This window comes from Heterodontus francisci, chromosome 7 (genome assembly GCF_036365525.1).
Source record: "Heterodontus francisci isolate sHetFra1 chromosome 7, sHetFra1.hap1, whole genome shotgun sequence".
Classification (NCBI taxonomy): Eukaryota; Metazoa; Chordata; class Chondrichthyes; order Heterodontiformes; family Heterodontidae; genus Heterodontus; species Heterodontus francisci.
In genome coordinates, this window is record NC_090377.1 from 113,489,509 (window position 1) to 113,513,543 (window position 24,035).

The following is a 24,035-nucleotide window of genomic DNA, read 5'->3' on the forward strand; positions in this document are numbered from 1 at the left end:
ACTTCGCCATGCGCTGGTGCCCCTTAAATGTAATGTTGGCATTTATCCTCCCTATATGGTTTCAGAGCACTTACCAATATTCAGGTGGTGCCACTAGAATTACAGGCTGGGTATTTTGAGAGTTCTGCTCTTTGACACCGGAAAGTTAAACTAAACCTTCAGTTCTTGGCTTGCCGCTGGTTGGTAACACATGGTCTGAATTTTAATATTCAGTGGTCTAGTCCCATTTGAAAGCGGAGCCTCGAGTCACTAGTTTACTTATTTTATTCAGCTGTGTAATAATCAACAGTCAGATTAATGATGACTTCACGACTAGCTCAGTGTTATGAGATTACTTCACAGCAAATGCAATGAACAGCAAATCTGTTTTGTCAAAAAAATAGAAAACTTGCATTTGTTGTAATGAATTTCACAGATACTCCAGCTCCTTGTTTTTATTAGAGCCTATTATAATTTTTCTGTTGCCATTGCATGCTTTCCTGTAATGTATTCTCCTCACATCCAGAAATCTGTCAAGAAGTCAGAAATCTTCCAAGAGTTCCCAGTCATATAACATCCACCCACCCTTTACCAGGTCAGTGGTGCCTAAGGTTGGGATCCCCCAATGCTGGGACCTCCTGCTACCCTGAGTCAGAGGGACTCGGTGTATTTCTAGAGGGCACTATGCCAAGAGATCTGAAGCTTACCAGCTGTCAGATAGGTGAAAATGGGCTTCACTAGTGAACCCTAAGTAAAGAGAGTGGCCTGGGATCCCAATGAAATAGCGTTGCCAACCCTACAGGATTGCCCTGGAGCACATGGCTGCACGTAAAATCCTGGAGAAAAATCACAGGGGCATTAAAAAAAGTTGCCGTTTTTAAAACATTTTCTTTGATCACTTCTGTTTACTAGTTATGAAAAGATTTGATCGGGGAAAGGGCTATTTAACTGATAGTCAGGAATGATCCAATTAGGTGATGAAGAGTCTATTTGCATTCCAATTGGCTATGGAAAGATGGGGGGCCCTCAAGGATGGACATGTTGGACAACCAATGGCAGAAGTGTGCGGGTGGGGTGATTGGAGGCAGGCGGTCATGAGATGACACCTTGAGGGATATGTCCAACTAGAGTTGGCATCCTACAATGAAGAGATTGGTAATTTTTTTTAAAACTTGGATCAGCCCCTTCTGTAGGAATCTGGAGGAGGCGGGACCTGGGTATGTCCCCACAGATGATGGCCAATCACCAGATTTTCTGACTGCAACGAGCTGCCGAGTGTCAGACATACTCCTCTTGTGGCATGCTTGCCCAATGGACCCGTGACAATGAGGTGTTCTCCTGGATGAAGAGTACCCGAGGGCATGATCCTAGACCTCACATCAAAATTGGGTCTCACAGATTTTCAGAACCAATTACTTAAATTATTCTCCAGAAACAATTAGCCTGCTAGGCATGGTTAAACAATTCTGGAGTTAGCTAATTATTCCATCCTGGAAAACTATCAAAAGCTGAACAATAAAAAAAAACTGTACACAGAGCCAAAAAGGGTTTAAAAATGGCCCAGAAGCTTAAACTAAATTTTTAGTCCTGCACTGTCAGGCCGGATTTTTGTGCTCAAAACCCATAACAAACTGGCAGGGAGGCTCCGGTCTGTACAGAGGTAATAGTCAGTAATAGTCCTTTGAACTGAGGGCTGACCTGACTCTGCTGATCAGCACCCTGCCATCCTTGTGTGGTCCTGATAATGGAGAATTAGAAGTACCATCTTGCCTTGAATGGCACTGTGGCCAAAAATTGGTTTTGCTAGTACAGCCATGTCAACGAGCAACTCAAGCTTTTATGTTTTCCCCTTTCATTCAACTACACAAGAAGCCAGAAGCTGGATTCCACTGCCTGGATGTTGTGACTGGTCAGAAAGAAAGAACAATACATTTACCTTTTACGATGGTGCCGTTTTTAATGAACTAATGAGCAGACTATTAAATCAGCATAAAGATACCAATTGGCATGATACATCAACATGGATCGTTTGACATTGCCAAAACATCACCAATAACTAACTCTCACTCTCCAGTGTATACAATAAACTGCTTTTAAACGCACAGAATTGAATAGGAATTGAATTGAAGGTGCCATGTTACAGTGCAGTAGGAAAATGTTTTGCCATGCAGTTTATTAGGAAATGATCAATTAGTAACAATCTGGAAATACAGGAGAATGGGAACCCATGACTTGACACTGAGTTGCATTACACCATCAAAAGTACAATGGGAGCAACGCAATGATAAACATTTTGTTCTCGTTAATTGGGTAACTGAGTTTATTTCTTTAACCCATACTTCAGTTCTTCCTCTCTGAAAGGTCTGGCTGCAGTCAATGCTATGTTTCAGACAGCCTGCAGGGGATTTGTGTAGCCCTGGGCAGTTCTGCCTCCCAATGCCCCTTCCTATGAGTCAGCACTTACCCTCCACTTCCCTGCTTCTCCTGATGTATGGCCATTTACCATGTGGAAAATTGGTGTCAACCACTGGCGGCACAGTGGCGCAGTGGTTAGCACCGCAGCCTCACAGCTCCAGGGACCCAGGTTGAATTCTGGGTACTGCCTGTGCGGAGTTTGCAAGTTCTCCCTGTGACCGTGTGGGTTTTCGCCGGGTGCTCCGGTTTCCTCCCACCACCAAAGACTTGCAGGTGATAGGTAAATTGGCCATTGTAAATTGCCCCTAGTGTAGGTAGGTGGTAGGGAATATGGGCTTACTGTAGGGTTAGTATAAACGGGTAGTTCTTAGTCGGCACAGACTCGGTGGGCCAAAGGGCCTGTTTCAGTGCTGTATCTCTAAATAAATAAAATAAATAAACACACCTCGGTCTTACAGAAGGTCGCCTCTGAGACCAATCATAAAACAGCAGAGACAGTGGACATGTTAAAATCCACAGTCCAATCCAGCTAGCATTTCCAACTGAAAGAGGAAGGTAGAAATGGTGTATTTTGTTGAAGAGGAAGTTCACTGGCTCAATCCCCAGAACACAGCATGATCTTTGGGTAACAGACCCTTCCTGCTCTTCCTTGAATCTTCTCAATCCCAGCTATTCATCACAACTGCTTACAAACCAAGTGACAACTAGTTTCAGTTCCAAACGTAAAGTTGCCGTGCTGGTGGGCACCAAGGAATAGAAATTCATCACGGGCAGTGGCGCAAACTGCGTGGTCTCGGATTGACCGTCAATTATACACAGCACCTGAAAATCAGCTCTGCTGCATTCAATAGAATTAAAAATCAGGCAAAACATGTTTCTAGCCCCAAATGACATGTTGTTAATAAGAACAGTACTAGCAAAAATTTATACAGCAATAATAGCAGTTGAATTAAACACCAAAGGTAAATTCGAAGATGATATACACGCATCACCAAAATATTTTGTCTCAAACACATTGTACTGAATGCTGGCACATTTCCACCACCCCCCCACCCCCCCCCCCCGCACCCCCCTCCCCAAACCCTGCACAAACACATTCAGTTTCCTTTAAAGGCAAGATGGGCGGACAGGTACTGGGCAATACAGTAGATTAGCATACATACATACAAACATATGAATTAGGAGCAGGAGAAGGCCACTCGGCACCTCAAGCCTGCTCCGCCATTCAATAGGTTCATGGCTGAACTGATTACTCCACCTTTCCACCTACCCTCAATAACCTTCCATCTCCTTGCTTATCAAGAATCTATCTACCTCTGCCATAAAAATATTCAAAGACTCTGCTTCCACCGCCTTTTGAGGAAGAGAATTCCAAAGACTTACGACCCTCTGAGAGAAAACATTTCTCCTCATCTCTGTTTTAAATGGGCGACCCCTTATTTTTAAACAGTGACTCCTAGTTCTAGATTCTCACACAAGGGAAAACATACTTCCCACATTCACCCTGTCAAGACCCCTCAGGATTTTATATGTTCCAATCAAGTCACCTCTTACTCTTCTAAATTCCAGCGGATACAAGCCTAGCCTGTCCAATCTTTCCTCGTAAGACAGTCCACCCATTCCAGGTATTTGTCTAGTAAACCTTCTCTGTACTGCCTCCAATGCATTTACATCCTTCCTTAAATAAGGAAACCAATACTGTACACAGTACTCCAGATGTGGTCTCACCAGTGCTCTGTATAACTGAAGCATAACCTCCCTACTTTTGTATTCAATTCCCCTTGCGATAAACCATTACATTCTGTTAGCTTTCTTACATACTGTACCTGCATACTAAGCTTTTGCGATTCATGCTCCAGGACACCCAGATCTCTCTGCATCTCAGAGCTCTGCATTCTCTTACCAATTAGATAATATGACTCTTTTTCATTCTTCCTGCCAAATGGACAATTTCACACTTTCCTACATTATACTCCATTTGCCAGATCTTTGCCCACTCACTTAACCTATTTATATCCCTTTGTAGCCCCCTTATGTCCTCTTCACAAGTTACTCTCCTACCTATCTGTCATCAGCAAATTTAGCAACCATTCCTTCGGGTCCCTTCGTCTAAGACAGATCCCAGTGGCACACCACTCATTACATCTTGCCAACCAGAAAATTACCCATTTATGCCTACTCTCTGTTTTCTGTTAGCTAGCCAATCCTTTATCCATGCCAATATGTTACCCCCTACACCATGAGCTTTTATTTTCTGCGATAACCTTTAATGTGGCACCTTATCAAATGCCTTCTGGAAATCTATGTACAATACATCCACCAGCTCCCCTTTATCCACAGCACATGTTACTTCTTCAAAGAACTCCAATAAATTGGTTAAACATGATTTCCCTTTCACAAAACCGTGGTTTATTTGTATGGGGGAGCAGGAGGAGGCCATTCAGCGCCTTAAGTCTGTTTGCTCATTCAATCAGATAGACACTGAGAGATTATTTCCGCTGGTATAAAACACAGGATACAGTCTCAGGATAAGGGGCATTTAGGACTGAGATGAGGAGAAATGACTTCACTGTTTGGAATTCTCTACCCCAGAGGGTTGTGGATGCTCCATCGTTGAATACAGTTGAGGCTGGGATAGACAGATTTTTGGTCTCTCAGGGAATCGAGAGATATGGAGAGTGGGTGGGAAAGTGAAGTTAAATCCTAAGATCAGCCATAATAATTTTGAATGGCAGAGCAGGCTCGATGGGCCATATGGTCTACTCCTGCTCCTATTTCTTGTGTTCTTGTGTTCTAGATCATGACAGATCTGTATCTCTACTCGATTTACCCACCTGAGCTCCATTTCCCTTAATACCCTTAACTAACTGACTAGTTACAGGGCTTGTCCTATGAGAAGAAATTGACTAGAATGGGCTGATATTCTCTAGAGTTAAGAAGAATGAGAGGTGATATTTTTTTATTTGTTTGTGGGATGTGGGCATCGCAGGCTAGGCCAGCATTTGCTGCCCATCCTTAATTGCCCTTGAGAAGGTGGTGGTGAGCTGCCTTCTTGAACCGCTGCAGTCCATGTGGGGTAGGTACACCCACGGTGCTGTAAGGAAGGGAGTTCCAGGACTTTGACCCAGCGGCAGTGAAGGAACAGCGAAATAGTTCCAAGTCAGGATGGTGAGTGACTTGGAGGGGAACTTGCAGGTGGTGGTGTTTCTATGCATCTGCTGCCCTTGACCTTCCAGATGGTAGAGGTCGCGGATTTGGAAGGTGCTGTCTAAAGAGCCTTGATGAGTTGCTGCAGTGCATCTTGTAGATGGTACACACTGCTGCCACTGTGCATCGGTGGTGGAGGGAGTGAATGTTGAAGGGGGTGGATGCGGTGACAATGAAGTGTCCTGGATGGTGTCGAGCTTCTTGAGTGTTGTTGGAGCTGCACCCATCCAGGCAAGTGAGGAGTATTCCATCACACTCTTGACTTGTGCCTTGTAGATGGTGGACAGGCATTGGTGAGACAGGAGGTGAGTTACTTACTGCAGAATTCCTAACCTGCTCTGGTAGCCACAGCATTTATGTGGCTGGTCCAGTTCAGTTTCTGGTCAATGGTAACCCCCAGGATGTCGATAGGGGGATTCAGCAATAGTAATGCCATTGAATGTCAAGGGTAGATGGTTAGATTCTCTCTTATTTGAGATAGTCATTGCCTGGCACTTGTGTTATCCAGGTCTTGCTACATATGGACATGATACTGCTTCAGTATCTGAGGAGTTGCGAATGGTGATGAACATTTTGCAATCATCAGCGAACATCCCCACATCTGACTTTATGATGGAGGGAAGGTCATTGATGAAGCACCTGAAGATGGTTGGGCCTAGGATACTACCCTGAAGAACTCCTGCAGTGATGTCCTGGGGCTGAGATGATTGACCTCCAACAACTACAAACATCTTCCTTTGTGCTAGGTATGACTCCAACCAGCAGACAGTTTTCCCCCGATTCCCATTGACTCCAGTTTTGCTAGGGTTCCTTGATGCCATACTCAGTCAAATGCTGCCTTGATGTCAAGGACATTCATTCTCACCTCACCTTTGGAGTTCAGATCTTTTGTCCATGTTTGGACCAAGGCTGTAATGAGGTCAGGAGCTGAGCGGCCCTGGCCGAACCCAAACTGAGCATCAGTGAGCAGGTTATTGCTGTTCTTATTGAAACATGGAAAATTGTTAAGAGAACTTGACAGGGTAGATGCTAAGAGGTTGTTTCCCCTGGCTGGAATGTCTAGAACTTGGGGTCATTTCTCAGGATTTGGGGTTGGTCATTTAGGACTGAGATGAGAAGAAGCAAGATAAAGGAAAATCCTAAGGCATTTTATAAGTATATTAAGGGCAAGAGGATAAGCAGGGAAAGAGTAGGGCCCATTAGAGACCAAAGTGGCAACCTGTGTGTGGAGCCAGAGGATATAGGTGAGGTTTTAAATGATTACTTTTCATCTGTGTTCACTATGGAGAAGGATGAAGTAGTTGTAGAGATCAGGGAGGGGTATTGTGATATACTTGAACATATTAGTATTGAAAGGGAGGAAGTATTAGCTGTTTTAGCGAGCTTAAAAGTGGATAAATCCCCAGGCCCAAATGAGACGTATCCCAGGCTGTTATGTGAGGCAAGGGAGGAGATAGCAGGGGCTCTGACACAAATTTTCAGATCCTCTCTAGCCACAGGAGAGGTACCAGAGGACTGGAGGGCAATGAAAGTGGTACCATTATTCAAGAAGGGTAGCAGGGATAAACCAGGTAATTACAGGTCGGTGAGTCTAACATCAGTGGTTGAGAAACTATTGGAAAAAATTCTGAGGGACAGGATTAATCTCCACTTGGAGAGGCAGGGATTAATCAGGGACAATCAGCATGGCTTTGTCAGGGGGAGATAGTGTCTAACTAACTTGACTGAATTTTTCGAGGAGATGACTCGATGTGTAGATGAGGGTAAAGCAGTTGATGTAGTCTACATGGCCTTCAGAAAGGCTTTTGATAAGGTCCTGCATGGGAGATTGGTTAAGAAGGTAAGAGCCCATGGGACCCAGGGCAATTTGGCAAATTGGATCCAAAATTGGCTTAGTGGCGGGAGGAAGAGGGTGATGATCGAGGGTTGTTTCTGCGAGTGAAAGCCTGTGACCAGTGGTGTACTGCAGGGATCGGTGCTAGGACTCTTGCTGCTTGTAGTGTACATTAATGATTTAGACGTGAATATAGGAGGTATGATCAGTAAGTTTGCAGCTGACATGAAAATTGGTGGTGTCGTAAATAGTGAGGAGGAAAGCCTTAGATTACAGGACGATATAGATGGACTGGTAAGATGGGTGGAGCAGTGGTAAATGGAATTTAATCCTGAGAAGTGTGAGCTAATGCATTTTGGGAGGACTAACAAGGCACGGGAATATACAGTGGATGGTAGGACCCGAGGAAGTACAGAAGGTCAGAGGGATCTTGGTGTACTAGTACATAGATCACTGAAGGTAGCAGCACAGGTAGATAAGGTGGTTAGGAAGACATATGGGATACTTGCCTTTATTAACCGAGGCATAGAATATAACAGCAGGGAGGTTATGATGGAGCTGTATAAAACGCTAGTTAGGCCACAGTTGGAGTACTGTGTACAGTTCTGGTCACCACACTATAGGAAGGATGTGATTGCACTGGAGAGGGTGCAAAGGAGATTCACCAGGATGTTGCCTGGGCTGGAGCATTTCAGCTATGAAGAGAGACTGAAAAGGCTAGAGTTGTTTTCCTTAGAGCAGAGAAGGCTGAGGGGGGACATAATTGAGGCATATAAAATTATGAGGGGCATTGATAGATTAGATAGGAAGAAACTTTTTCCCTTAGTGGAGGGAATAACCAGGGGACATACATGTAAGGTAAGGTGCAGGAGGTTTAAAGGGGATTTGAGGAAAAATATTTTCACCCAGAGGGTGGTTGGAATCTGGAACGCACTGCCTGAAGAGGTGGTAGAGGCAGGAACCATCACAACATTTAAATCTCTCCTAACCAGTTTTCGCCGGGTGCTCCAGTTTCCTCCCACAGCCAAAGACTTGCAGGTGATAGGTAAATTGGCCATTGTAAATTGCCCCTAGTGTAGGTAGGTGGTAGGGAATATGGGATTACTATAGGGTGGTTGTTGGTTGGCACAGACTCGGTGGGCCGAAGGGCCTGTTTCAGTGCTGTATCTCTAAAATAAAATAAAAAAATAAAAAAAAGTATTTAGATGAGCACTTGAAATGCCATAGCATACAAGGCTATGGGCCAAGTGCTGGAAAATGGGATTAGAATAGTTAGGTGCTTGATGGCTGGCACAGACACGAAGGGCCTGTTTTTATGCGGTATGACTCTATAAATTTCTTCACTCAGAGTGTTGTGAATCTTTGGAATTCTCTATCCAGTTGGCTGTGGATGCTCAGTCGTTGAGTATATTCAAGACTGGGATTGATAGATTTTTAGGCACTAAGAGAATTAAGGGAAATTGGAATAGAGCAGGAAAGTGGGGTTGATGTAAAAGTTTAGCCATGATCTTATTGAATGGTGGATTAGGCTCAAGGGGTCTGTTTTGTGTTTAGCAAAAATCTGAATTCAATCCAGATGGTTGGGATCCTCTACCAGCTGAGGTCCTATCAGCCAGCTAATATTCTACAAGAAAAACTGCCTAAAATTCAGCACAGCTCACAGATTCCCACAGAAAGGTGGAACAAAGACTCCAGTTTTTCACTCCAGACCCAGGCAAGCAGATCTGAGAACATGTGAACTCGCTGCACGTACAGCTATTGTGACTAGCAGTGCTAAGACTTTTGCCCCATCACTGGTAACTGACTTCAAACTTGGGCCCGAGGGTGAAAGGACAATATGCTGAGCTAGCGCAGTTCAATGTGTTTCTGAAATATTTCACAGGAAGAAATATATAACAGTTTCATCTTCAAAAGGGGCAACATCCCTACACTCAGCTCTGCACTCATTTCCATTTTGATTAAACTCTACTGTGACCCACGTGCAAAAACAGAAGGATTGCTAAATACCATTTCAACACAATGTGAAAGAGCAGCTGCAGTATCCCTTAATACTGTGACTAGGGAACATCAGTTATTGGCTGTAACAAAACAGTCACATTCCTTCCTTACCAATTAAAGCCACACCATTTTGAATCTTCAGGAAATTGTTGTAAAGTGGACCGGGATTAATCCAATCCTGCAACTGGGTAACATTATAGCTAATGCCTTTTATCCTCCCAAGTGAAAACTTCATCTGCATCCTCTGCTCATTCAGCTAAGTATAAGAACTTACTGAAATATACAGAAGTTACTGAATGCTGTCAACGAGAAAAAGCTAGCAATCCAACTGAAGGGTTCAGATGGCACCACATGCAATGAGTATAGAGTCTGAATGATCTATAGAATCTGATCCTGAGATTGGATTGGTGCCTTAAATTTAAGCAGAGGTGGTGGATGTTATGCATAATGTATGACTAGTGTGTATTTTTTTGAATTTTTTGATGTTAATATTTTTGTTCATTGTGGACATGGTCATTTTTTGATAAAAAGGTTTCTGTGCATTTTGCAAATGTGACATCAAGAAATATGAATTTTAATCACAGGATGAGACTTTTCATTTACACAGAGGATGAAGAACAAGGAAAATTTTTAAAAATCACTTTTCAAGGTACGTTGCAACAGTTTTGTGTGACAGAAGCTAGAATTTCCAGCAATACTCCAGCGCCAGGGTAATGTAATGAGGATTTAAGTTCAACAGAAATCATGCAGAGCAGTGAGATGTGATCCTCCCTCAGGTGTCTTCGTGTAACAGGAAGATTTTGACTGTGTCTGGTATAGGCAGCGTCTGGATCAGATGAAGACGAAACTTTCCCAATGCTCTCCTAATAACTATGCGGCAGGAGGATGTCAGGGCCCTGGGAGTACCTGTTTGGAAAGGAATATCCTTTTAATGAGCATTAATGCCAGATTTCTCTATTGTGTAAAGTGTCTATAAAAAGCTAAACCCCAGGACTCTCAGAGACCCCAATAAATCAAATACTGCTGGCCAAAATTCAAATCAGAATATTGTAAACTAGAATTCAGGGAATGTGTGGAAGCAGGAAATACTCTGGCATTCTCTGTATTAAATCAAAATCTTGGTGCATTTTCATTCTGGAGAGCTGAAATGTTGCCATGACTCTCAAAAGGTTCCAGACCCACACAAATGTCATGTTTTTTATTTGATTGTTTTGGGAAATATTTCCTTGCAATATAACTTTGCACACGTTTGATCAAGACAGGCTCAAGATATTTAAGGAACAATCGAAAAGGGATCTAGGCTTAGAGTTCACCCTTCACACACACATACATGTTTATGTACAAGTAACATTCATTTATTTTCACCAATACTGGAGCAGAAAGGGAGAAAAAAAAACGTCATTGTACTTTTATGAAGAGGAGAATTTTTCGACCTCCCTTCTATACCAGCGTGGAGCGGGTAGGAGTTGCAGCATCCTTCCAAGATTCTTTGAAGGGACTTGTTTCATTACAAGTGGGCAAAATATTTAAAACATAAGATGTTCCAGATGTTGTACAGTTGTAGTTGTGGTTTCATTTGAAAAGTTCCCACAGATGCAAGAACGCGATCAATTATTTTAAGAAACATCACTGGCCAAAACTCACCTTGTGAAAAGGGGCAACAGACACCATACCTGGAGAGGGGGATGACAATGGCAAATTTACTTCACATCTGTCAGCTTGGCTCAGTTGTAGCATCTTCACCTTTGGGACAGAAGGTTGCTGGTTCAAGCCCCACTCCAGAGACTTTGGCACATAATTAAGGCTGATACTTCAGTATAGTACAGAGGGAGTGCTGTTCTGTCAGAGGTGCCATCTTTCAGTTGAGAAATGAAACTGAGGTTTTGTCTACCCTCTCAGGCGGACATAAAAAATCCCATGGGACTACTGGAAGAACAGGGGAATTCTCCCCAGTGTCCTGGCCAACATTTATTCCAACCCAATATTAACAAAACAGATGATTTGGTCATTTAACAGATTGCTGTTTGTGCGGGCCTGCTGTGCTCAAATTGATTGTTATGTTCCCAACATTGCAACAGTGACTACACTTCAAAAGTACTTCATTGGCTGTAAAGCACTTTGGGACATCTTGAGGTTGTGAAAGGCGATATATAAATACAAGTCTTTCCTTCTTGGGGCATCTTAAAATTAGAGCTAGGCCATTTAGGTGTAAAATCAGGAAGCACATCACAGAAGGTGGTGAAAATCTACAGCGCACTTCTCCAAAAGGCTTTGGATGCTGAGTCAAATGAAATGCTCGGTATCGACAGATTTGTCAGGTATAGGTAAATGGAGTTGAGGTACAGATCAGCCAATTGAAAGGAGGCTGGATAGCTGGATAATATGCAAGTGGGCAGAACAATGACAGATGAAATTCAATAGTGACCAGTGTAAAGTACTGCACACAGGAAGGAAGAATGGTCAACATGCACTCCATGAACTGAAGAGGTTGTAAGAGACCTAGGAGACTTACTCGACTTGCCGTTCAACTGGGGTCATTTTTATTTTTATTTTTTGCCTGGATGCAGAGCAGATTGCTGCCTTTTATAGAACTGCTCCATTAAGTCCCATTGAAAATTATGTCCAACATGTCTGATCAATGTAGACCAGCCACCAACAAAGCCAAGAGAATGTTGAACCTGGGGATAACTACCTTTCAGGGGAAATTATGGTCAAAAGAGATAGAGTTTTCAGCAAGGAGTTTAGAATATGGTTCAAGAATGTATTTGACAGCAGCTAAAAAGCATTGTGCTCAAAGATCAAAAGTAAAATACTGTGGATGCTGGAAATCTGAAATAAAAACAGAAAATGCTGGAAATACCCAGCAGGTCTGGCAGCATCTGTGGAGAGAGAAACAGAGCTAACGTTTCAGGTTGATGACCTTTCATCAGAACTGGGAAAAGTTAGGAATGTTTTAAGCAGGTCAAATGGGGGAAGGTGGAAAAGGAACAAAAGGGAAGGTCCGTGATAGGGTGGAAGATGGGAGACATTAAATGACAAAAGAGTTGGTGGGGCAGAGCCAAAGGGAGTGGTAATGGGTCAAGTAAAGCTGTGCATTTAGATTGGTTGTCCAAAGCATCTGATCCCTGTAACTGGCTTTGCTTCAAACCATAAGACCGAGATTCTTTTCCGAAAGATTCCACTTCCAGCAGTTTCGTCAAACAGGTTATTAACAGGGCAGAGAATTAGACCTGGGCTGGGTAAAGGAAGGAAACTGTCAAAGGAAACATTCCTAGGATGAGATTAGACAGGGTTTATAAACTGTGCATATCCTCATCCAGCGGGTTCAGGGATGGCAGGGCTTGTGGGGAAAGCAGACAATTAGGCTCATTAAGAGCCTTATTAAGGGCACTGAAAGGAGTCTGACCGGGATTTTTCAGTCGGCCTCTAGTTTCCCAATGGGGGGCAGTTTAATTGCCTGGAGGTGGGCACCCAAGCAGCAGACAGAGTTAGTGGGAGGGAGCCTCCACGTTGAAGCGCCCTCTCACCAACTTGTTTAAAAATTTAAATAACAGAAAAAGCAGCCAGGCCACCACTGTGGAAACCGCTCTACAGGGCAGTCTTTGGCTGCACCCACATCCAGGCAGGCAGGGAGGATGTGTAGGCCTGCCTGGAGAGCTGGCACCCCAGCTAGGTGCCAACCTCCAGGCTGTTAAACTGTACCCCACCCCCCACCCCCCCACAACTCCCATAGCCCCCAATGCATCGGGAAACTGGAAGCCGACTGGAAAACCCCGTCAACTTCCTTTCAAGAACATAATTGGCTCCTCACCCCCAAGAGTCCAACTGGCCCCAAACCAGCCTTGGGAAAAAATGGCTGGCGCCAGGAATGGGGTAGGGAAACCAGCATACTAGCGGACGCTGGTATTTTTGGGTCCGGTGCGTCTCGGTTCCCAACCTCGGCAGGACCCAAAATTTCAGCCCCTGGTATCAGTAAAAGTGACTATGAAGCTGTTGGACAGTCATAAAAACCCATCTGGTTTACCAATGTCCTTTAGGGAAGGAAATCTGCCATCCTTACCCAGTCTGGTCTATATGTGCCTCCAGTCCCAAACCAATGTTATTGACTCAGTGCGAGTAAAGACACAGGCAGCAGATGTTTGGATGACCTCAAGTTTTCGAAGAGGAGAGGTCAGTCAGCAGTGTGTAAAATACGTTGAGGCAGTTCATGTTTTTTAGCACTCGTTTGTAATAGCGGGTCTTAACAGTGCAGCCATTCCATTCAGTTGATGGGCAACCATGTCCCTATCGAAGAATTTATGATTGGGACTGTTTAGCATGATTGCCAGAAAAAAAGCCAGCGTTTGTGAACAATAAAAGACAGACTTGTGTTTATACAGTGTTTTATCACTTCTCTAGACACCACTCAAAGTACTTCACACAGAATGAATTACTAAGAAGTGGTCAGAAGACAGTTGTTAAACTGGCTGTTCGGTCACTAGTTTTGCACACTAGATCTCACAAAAGGCAAGAAAGTGGATAATCAGTTAATATATTTTTGATAGAGTTTGTTGAGAAAGATATTGGGGAGCTCTTCACTCCTCTTCAAATTGTGTCGTGGGACCTTTAATGTCCACCTGAGCAGGTAGACAAGGCCTCTCACACTCCTAAGGTTATGTTTATAAAGCATGCTGTTAATATACAATACATATGGATGCTATTCATTATAGCAGCAGTTTATATTAAGTCACATTGTGTATTGTATAACAGACAATATACATTAAAATTAACGGTCAGTGTTTATCTAATACTTGTTGTCTCATGGATTGGCTCTTCCTGTTGGTCAGTGATCAGCACAATCATGATTCAAAGTGTTGTCTCCTAGTTTAATCCCTCAACCTCAAAGCCTCTCTTTTTCCCTGTGCGAACTCACTCGGTCGCTTCTCCCCCCTTTCCTGTTAAAGATCAGCTGAATGTTTAATTTACAGGCTTATTTGTGACGTATAAACTGTTACAATAATGTATAGAACCATAGAAAAATTACGGCACTGAAGGAGGCCATTCAGCCCATTGTGTCTGCGCCATCCAAAAAAAAACTAGCCGCCCAATCTAATCCCACCTTCCAGCACCTGGTCCATAGCCATGCAGATTACAGCACTTCAGGTGCATGTCCAGGTACCTTTTAAATCAGTTGAGGGTTTCTGCCACCACCGCCATTCCTGGCAGTGAATTCCAGACACTCACTGGGTGAAAAAGTTTTTCCTCATGTTCCCTCTAATCCTTCTACCCATCAGCTTATATCTGTGCCCCCTACTAATTGACCTCTCCACTAGGGGAAACAGGTCCTTCCTGTCTACTCTATCTAGGCCCCTCATAATTTTGTACACCTCAATTAAGTCACCCCTCAGCCTCCTCTGTTCTAAGGAAATCCAATCTTTCCTCATAGCTGCAGGTTTCAGGCCCTGACAACATTCTTGTGAATCTCCTCTGTACTTTCTCCAGAGCAATTATGCCCTTCCTGTATTGTAGTGACCAGAACTGTCCACAATACTCCAGCTGTGGCCTAACCAGCATTTTATACAGTTTCTGCTTTTGTATTCTATACCTCTGCCAATAAAGGAAAGCATTCCATATGCCTTCTTCACCACTCTATCTACCTGATATATTGATATCTATATACACACACATATATATACTGATTTATTTATAATATCTGCTTACTGTATGATGTCAGTTCAGTTAACATTAATATAATTCACTTTATTCTACAATTTTGAAAGGTGGGATAAAACTCTCAGTACTGGAAAGATTCAGATCTGAGCAGGAGAGCTATGCTAACAGTTCCAGAGATTCAGACCCCACACTGATCAGCACAGAGAGGGAAAACTGGAATAAGAGTCTTTTTGCCCCATCAAACCCTGAGCCTGTCTGTGCTCTTACGATTGGATGGGGAGAGAGTGGCATTTGCAACTGCCCAGAAACAGCTTGTTTACAAAAACAATTGAATTAGATTTGACAGTGGAGGAAATACAGTGTGCAACAGGTAATCCCATCTTGAAAACCATTCACACGTTAGAGCCCATGGGAACAGGGACAGTAGCAGCATGGATACCCAAACTGGATGAGTGACAGGAAATAGAGAGCTTTTCAGTCTGGAGGAAGGTATATAGTGAGGTTCCTCAGGGGTCAGTGATAGGACCCCTGCTTTTCTTGATTTATATTAATGACCTAGACTTGGACGTACAGGGCACAATTTCAAAATTTGCAGATGACACAAAACTTGTAAGTATTGTGAACTGTGAGGAGGATAGTGTAGAACTTCAAGAGGATACAGGCAGGCTGGTGGAATGGGCCGACAAGTGGCAGATTAAATTTAATGCAGAACAGTGTGGAGTGATTCATTTTGTTAGAAAGAACGAGAAGAGGCAATATAAAATAAAGGGTACAATTCTAAATGGAGTGCAGGAGCAGAGGGACCTGGGAGTATACGTGCACAAATTATTGAAGGTTGCAGGGCAGGTTGAGAAAGTGGTTATTAAAGCATACGGGATCCTGGGATTTATAAATAGGGGCACTGAGTACAAGAACAAGGAGGTTATGATAAGCCTGTATAAAATACTGGTTTGGCCTCAACTGGAGCACTGTGCCCACTTCTCAGCACCACGCTTTAGGAAGAATGTGAAGGCATTAAAAAGACTGCAGAAAAGATTCACGAGAATGGTTCCAGGGATGAGGAACGTATGGAATATAAAAGTAGAGATGTTTTGCTGTAGTTATACAGGGCATTGGTGAGACCACATCTCGAGTATTGTGTACAGTTTTGGTCTCCTTACTTAAGAAAAGATATAATTGCAATGGAAGCAGTTCAGAGAAGGTGGATAGGTTCTACTTCGAGAAGAGGAGATTTGATAGAAGTTTCAAAATCATGAGGCGTCTGGACAGTAGATAGGAAGAAACTGTTTCCATTGGCAGAAGGATCCAGAACCAAAGGACACCAATTTAAGGTGACTGGCAAAAGAATGAGAGACTACATGAGGAAAAACTTTTCTACACAGTGAGTGGTTAAGATCTGGAATATATTGCCTGAGAATGTGGTGGAGGCAGATGCAAGAGGCCTTCAAAAGGGAATTGCATAATTATCTGAAAAGCAAAAATTTGCAGGGCTAGGGTAAAGGCAGGACAGTGGGACTAGGTGAGCAGCTCTTGCAGATAATCGGTGCAGACACGATGGGCCAAATGGCCTCCTTCTATACTGTAGACATTCTACGATTCTATGACTTGGCTGAGGAATTAAAATGAGATACATATGAACATACAAACTAGGAGCAGGAGTAGGCTATTCGGCCCCTTGAGCCTGTTCCGCCATTCTATATTCATTCATGGCTGATCCGTGTGTGGACTCAACTCCACTTTCCTGCCTATCCCCGATACCCTTTGACTCCCTTGTTTGTCAAGAATCTGTCTACTTCTGCCTTAAAAACATTCAATGACTCTGCCTCTACCGCTCTCCGGGGAAGAGAGTTCCACAGACTTACGACCATCAGAGAGAAAAAATTTCTCCTCATCTCTGTCCTAAATGGGAGACCCCTTATTTTTAAACTGTGCCCCCTAGTTTTAGTCTCTCCCACAAGGGGAAACATCCTTTCAACATTCACCCTGTCAAGTCCCCTCAGGATCTTATATGTTTCAATAAGATCACCTCTCATCCTTCTAAACTCCAATGAATACAGGGCCAAACTGTCCAACCTTTCCTCATAAGACAACCGTCTCATCCCAGGAATCAGTGAAGTGAACCTTCTCTGAACTGCTTCCAATGCAATTATACCATGTCTTAAGTAAGGAGACCAAAACTGTACACAATATTCTAGATGTGGTCTCACCAATGCCCTGTATAACGCAGCAAAACATCTCTACTTTTATATTCCATTTCCCTTGCAATAAATGACATCATTGCATTTGCCTTCTTAATCACTTACTGTATCTCCCCACTAACTTTTCGGCCGGAATGTTTCATTGGGTGGGAGGCCCGTCCACCAGCTGAAAAGTCGGTGGCGAGCCCACCTCTGCCGGTCCTGGAGAGCAAGACTGGGGTTTTTCGCTCCCCAGGCCTTTAATTGGTCTTGGGCGGGACTTCCGCCTCCTTGAGGCAGGAAGTCCCAACTAATCGAGCTGCCAGCCAATCAGTGGGCCGGCAGCTCTTAGTCCCAGCAGCGCCATCGGGAACAGTGGCCACTGCTGGGACTACATCCAGCCATCGCAAGCAAGGTGAAGGACGGCCCTGGAACTAAGGTAAGTTTTTAGGGCCTCGCCTGGGACAATCGGTCAGGCCCCGGCAAGGCAAGGGAGGTCAGTTAGCGGGGTGGGGGGAGTGTTGTGCGTTGGGGATGTTTGGGACTTCGGGGGCAGCCCTTCATGGGGTACAGGGTTCCCGATCAGGAGGGCTCCCCACCAGCCCGCAAGACGGCCGCCTGGTTTTACCAGGTGGGGTTTCCGAGGTCTCAGCCGCCCGCCAGCCAAGGGTAAAATACCCACAGCGGCAGGAGGAGGCCCTTACGTGCCAGTTAATTGGCCATTTAAGGGCCTTGATTGGCCTGGGGCGGGTGGGCCATTTCTCGCTGCCGCCGCCCCATGAAAAATTGCAGCGGGGGTAAGAGGGGGTCGGAAATAGCACCTCCCCCCTCCTCCCAATCAATTTTATGCCCCCCGACCCCGCGCCCACTCATTTGGGGGGTCATAAAACTCTGGCCTTTGTGTTTCATGTACTAGGACACCAAGATCCCTCTGTATCTCAAAGTTCTGCAATCTCTCTCCATTTAAATAATATGTTGCTTTTCTATTTTTCCAGTCAAAGTGGACAAGTTCAGACTTTCCCACGTTATACTCCATCTGCCAAATCTTTGTCCATTCACTGAACCTATCTATATCCCTTTGCAGACTCCTTATGTTCTCTTCACAACTTACTCTCCTATCTTTGTGTCGACAGATGAGATTTGGTACATCACAATTCTTTCCTTGGATTAAATTAAGTTTGGAACAAGTATACCTGGACCTTGTCATTGGAAACAGCCTGGCCTGAGCATTGGGAACAGATCTGTGCCTTGGGGACAGGCCTGGGCCTGGGTGTCTGAAACCAGCACGAGCCTGGGCCTCAGCAGTAAGAAGAGGCCTGGATACTGGCGCCAGAAGGCATCATAGGGAAAATAATAAACTTCTTAATGACCCAAAGTAAAACAAAAACCCAGGATATATCTTGTGTGGGCACCTGTACATATAAATGCTGCTGTGATATGGATAACAGATGAATCTACATCTGATGCAGCCTCTTCATTCAGTGTTCACATTTTCAGAATGGGTATATGTTGAAACTTCTAAGAAAAGTAACTTTAACCAAAAAGACACAGTTTAATGTCTTGTAGTCCCTGGTTCCTGTCCTTCTGTTCCTGCGGGCCAATGAATTTGAACAGCTGGTTAACAGGTGTGAGTGCAGTGGGGATAGACGGTGGAGCTGTGATCTAAGAGTTTGCAGCAAATGGATCGCTAAACTCTGTGCAGTGAAAGCACAGAGGGGACAGCAGGAGACCTCTACTGGTTCTTCTCATATACACGCCTGATACCCGTCAGAAATGCACCATTAAAGCATTATCCGAAAGGGAGGGGGAGGGGCTAAAACCAAGACAATCAAAGGTCTTTCAGTTAATTGTAAACAAACTACCTTTTGTTATTTCTATCCATACATCTTCAGTCTGCTGTTGCCTAGTTTTGTAAATTCATCTCTCTCCCTCTTCCATTTTTATATCGAGCCAAGACTTTATTAACGCGGCTCTCAATCCCCCTTTCAGAGGTGCACAGCAGTGCTCCCAGTTCAGCCCCTCCTTTTTCTTGCTCTCTCCATTCATCTTGGATCTACAGTTTCCCTTTAAGCTTTAGAGAAAGATTTAAGTAAAGAGTGGTTCTTTGCATTCATCCCTGTACTCGCTGATGTACATTGGCTCCCAGTCAAGCTAAGCCTCGATTTTAAAATTTTCATCCTTGTCTTCAAATCCCTCCATAGCCTTCCCCCTCCCTATCTCCGTCATCATCTCCAGCCCTTCAACCCTCAGATATGTGCACTCCTCTAATTTAGGCCTCTTAAACATCCCCAATTGTAATCGCTCGATCATTGGCAGCCGTGCCTTAAACTGCCTGGGTCCTCAGCCTAAACCTCTCCACCTCCCTATCTCACTTTCCTTCTTTAAGACAGTCCTTCAAATCTACATTTTTGACCAAGTGTTAGGCCATCTGACATAATATCTATCACCTTATGTGGCTCAGTGTTAAATCTTGCTTTATAACACTGCTGTAAAGCACCTTGGGACATTTTAATACATTAAAAGCACTATATAAATACAAAATGTTGTTGAAGTTGTTATTACATGGAATTTACAGCACGGAAACAGACTATTCGGTCCAGCTGGTCTGTGCCAGTGTTTATGGTCCACATGAGCATCTCCCTGGAACTTATTTCAGCAGTCCCTCTGAAGAGAATGGGCATGTTCCATCATACATACTGGTGAGGGAGGACAACTCTAGGCAGACTACACATTGCTTAAAAGGCAGCTGTTACTACTAACACAGCAAATGCTCTGTAATAGCTGTGTGACTCTGTTAACGCACCAAGCCTTCACGGTACACATCAATGGCGTACATTCGTATGCTGGAAATAGAAGGATGTCAACCCTGGAAAACCACTGAACACAGCTGAAGAAGGACCCATGTCATCAGAGAGGATTGCTTCCAATTGGAAGATCCAATATTGTGGATCTGCACAAGCTACTTTCAGGAGAGTAACAATGTAAGTATCACTCCTTATAGAAAAGTTACGTGTTGCTTTTTAGTTAAACAGCAAGCGCTGATGGTTATGGGGAACTCCTCAAGCTGACAATGTGAGGCAGTTGGATTCATATTGGTAGAGAAAGAATTTGCATTTATATAGCGCCTTTCATGAACACAAGGGGCTTTACAGCTAATAAAGTACTTTGGAACTGTAGTCACTGTTGCAACTTAGAAACAATTTGTGCACAGAAAGATCCCACAAATAGCCATGAGATTAATGAACAGATAATCTGTTTCTTTAAAGATTTGGTTAAAGGATAAATATTATCCAGGACACCAGGGAGAACAGCCCTGCTCTTCTTCAAAATAGTGCCATGGGATCTTTTACACCCACCTGAGAGGGCATACAGGGCCTTGGTTTAATGTCACATCTGGAAAATGAAACTCTGACAGTACAGCACTCCTTCAGGACTGTCCACTCAAGGCCTGGAATGCTGAGGCTGACACCTAATGTGCACAGTGCCTCAATAAGAGAAGGTTGAGAGGAGATTTGATAGAGATGTTCAAAATCATGAGGGGTCCGAACAGAGTAGATAGGGAGAAACTGTTCCCATTGGGTGTAAGGATCGAGTTGTACGTTCCAGTTGTACGTTTAATTCAATTTCTTTCCTTGTTTTTCCTCAGTCCTGTCAACTACTCCATTGATGCCATCAATATTCATTGCTTAAACAAACCTTTTAAAGACAGCTTGTGATGGCAGTGCATGAGACATCAACATGGAGATCGGCAGGTTTCTGCGGCATGGTTATGGTGGGCAGCTGGGAACGGGACACCTATCCTGCTCTTAGTCACAGCACAACTTTGTTATCTGGGAGAGGTCAGACAAAGCAAAAGGACAGATTCATAGAATTATAGAATGGTTACAGCACAGTAGGAGGCCATTCAGCCCATCATGTCTGTACTGTATCTCTGAAGGAGCATTTCACCTAGCGTCAATCTCCTGCCTTCTCCCCGTAGCCCTGTACATTCTTCCTTTTCAGACAATATTCCAATTCCCTCTTGAATGCCTCGGCTGAACCTGCCTCCACCACACTCTCTGGCAGTGCATTCCAGATCCCAACCACTCGCTGTGTGAAGAGGTTTTTCCTCATGTTGCCATTGCTTCTTTTGCCAATTAACTTAAATCTATGCCCTCTTGTTCTCGATCCTTACACCCAATGGGAACAGTTTCTCCCTATCTACTCTGTTCGGACCCCTCATGATCTTGAACATCTCTATCAAATCTCCTCTCAACCTTCTCTTCTGCAAGGAAAACAGTCCCAACTTCTCCAATCTACTTACGTAACTGAAGTTCCTCATCCCTGGAACCATTCTCGGGAATCTTTTCTGTATCTTCTCTAACACATTCACATTCTTCCTAAAGTGTGGTATACAGAACTGGACGCAATACTCCAGTTGAGGCTGAACCAGTGTTTTATACAAGCTTAACAAAATTTCCCTGCTTTTGTACTCTATGCCCCTATTGATAAAGCCTAGGATGCTGTATGCTTTATTAACTGTGCTCTCAACCTATCCTCCATCTTCAATTTATACACATATCCACCCAGGTCCCTCTGCTCCTGCACCCCCTTTAGAACTGTACCCTTTATTTTATATTGTCTCTCCATGTTCTTTCTACCAAAATGAATCATTTCACACTTCTCTGCATTAAATTTTATCTGCCACCAGTCTGCCCATTCCACCAAACTATCAATGCCCTTTTGAAGTTCTGCACTATCCTCCTCACAGTTCATAATACTTCCATGTGTATTTTTCGCAAATTTGGAAACTGAGCCTGTAAACCAAGGTCCACATCATTAGTATACATCAGGAAGAGCACGTATCCTAACACCGACCCCCTGGGGAACTCCACTATAAACCTTCCTCCAGTCGAAAAACATCCATTAACCACTACTCTCTGTTCCCTGTCACTCAGCCAATTTTGTATCCATGTTGCTCCAGTCCTGTTTATTCCATGAGCTATAACTTTGCTCACAAGCCTATTAGGTGGCACTTTATCAAATGCCTTTTGGAAGTCCATGTACACCTTATCAACATCATAATCCTCATCAATCCACTCTGTTAACTCATCAACAAACTCAAGTTAGTTAAACATTATTTGCCCTTAGGAAATCCATGCTGGTTTCCCTTAATTAACCTGCATTTGTCCATGTGACTATTAATTTTGTCCAGAATTATTGTTTCTAGAAGCTTCCCCACCACCAAGGTTACACTGACTAGCCTGTAGTTGCTGGGGGTAACTTTAGGCCATTTTTGAACAAGGTTGTTATATTTGCAATTCTCCAGTCCTCTGGCACCACCCATGAGTCTAAGGAAGATTGGAAAATTATAGCCAGTGCCTCTGCGATTTCCACTCTCACTTCCCTCAGTATTACTGGATGCATTTCATCTGGTCCTGGTGCCTTAACAATTTTAAGTACAGCAAGCCTCTCCAATATCTCCTCTTTATCAAATTTAAACCCTTCAAGTGTCTGAATTATTTCCTCTTTCACCATGACCTGCACAGCATCTTCTTCCTTGGTAAAGACAGATGCAAAGTATTCATTTAATACCTTAGCCATGCCACCTGACTCTATGCGTAAATCCCCTTTTTGGTCCTTAATTGGCCCCCCTCCTCCTTTTACCACCGTTTTACTATTTATAGCTCTATAGAAGACTTTATGTTAGCTGTCAGTCTCTTTGCTTATTTGCTTTTCAATTCCCCTCTGAACCTTCTAGATTCAACCTGGTTCTCGGTTTTCTTATCCAACTGACATCTGTCATAAGCACACTTTTTCTTCTTCATCTTAATGTCTATCTCTTTTGGCATCCAGAGAGCTCTGGATTTGTTTGACCTACATTTTCCCTTTGTGGGAATATACCTTGACTGTGCCCAAACTATCTCTTCTTTAAAGGCAGTGCATTTTTGAGTTATAGTTTTGCCTGCCAACCTTTGATTCCAATTTATCCAGGTCAGATCCATTCTTACCCCATTGAAGTTGGCTTTCCCCCAGTTAATGATTCTTCCTCTGGATTGTTTCTTGTCCTTTTCCGCAGCCAACCTAAACTTGTGATACAATGATTACTGTCCCCTAAATGTTCCCCAAATGACATTTGATCCAATTGGCCCACCTCATTCCTAAGAACCAGGTCTAGCAGTGCTTCCTTTCTCATTGGACCGGAAAAATACAGATGAAGAAAATTCTCCTGAACACACTCTAGGAACTCTTGTCCCTCTCTGCCCTTTACACTACTACTATCCAAGTCTATATTCAGATAATTAAAATCCCCCATTATAACTAGTTTATGATTCTTGCACCTTGCAAACTTGTTCCTCTACATCTTTCCCTCTAGTTGGGGGCCTTTAGACTACACTGCGAAATGTAATTGTACCTTTTTTGTTCTTGAGCCAAAGATTCTGTCCTTGACCCCTCTGAAACATCCTCTTTCTCCCCAGCACTGGAATGTTTTCCTTAATCAAAACTGCCACCCCTCCCCCTTTCCTTTCTTTCCTGAACACCTTGTATCCAGGAATATTTAGCACCCAGTCCTGCTCTTCTTTGAGCCTGGGAAACTACTTTCATATTTCAGTGCATCACCAATGGTCCAAGTCTAAACCGCATGATTTCTCAGAAAATCCAAGCACTGGTGAAAAAGAGCAACAACTTGTATTTATATAGCACCTTTAACATAACAAAACACACTAAATCGCTTCACATGAGTGCTATAAAGTAAGATTTAACATCAAACCAATTAGGGAGAGAAGCAGCAG

At 43.6% G+C, this 24,035-nt stretch overlaps 1 protein-coding gene across 1 annotated transcript in view; it reads right to left on the reverse strand.

Moving 5' to 3' along the window:
- Nucleotides 1-4,331: 4,331 nt before the first annotated feature.
- asb1 (ankyrin repeat and SOCS box containing 1) overlaps nucleotides 4,332-24,035 on the reverse strand; it is a 39,270-nt gene continuing 19,566 nt past the window's right edge. Inside the window, exon 4 of the mRNA XM_068035909.1 lies at nucleotides 4,332-10,339. Coding sequence (XP_067892010.1) covers nucleotides 10,206-10,339 — 134 coding nt within the window. The 3' untranslated portion in view covers nucleotides 4,332-10,205. The remainder of the gene's footprint in view (nucleotides 10,340-24,035) is intronic.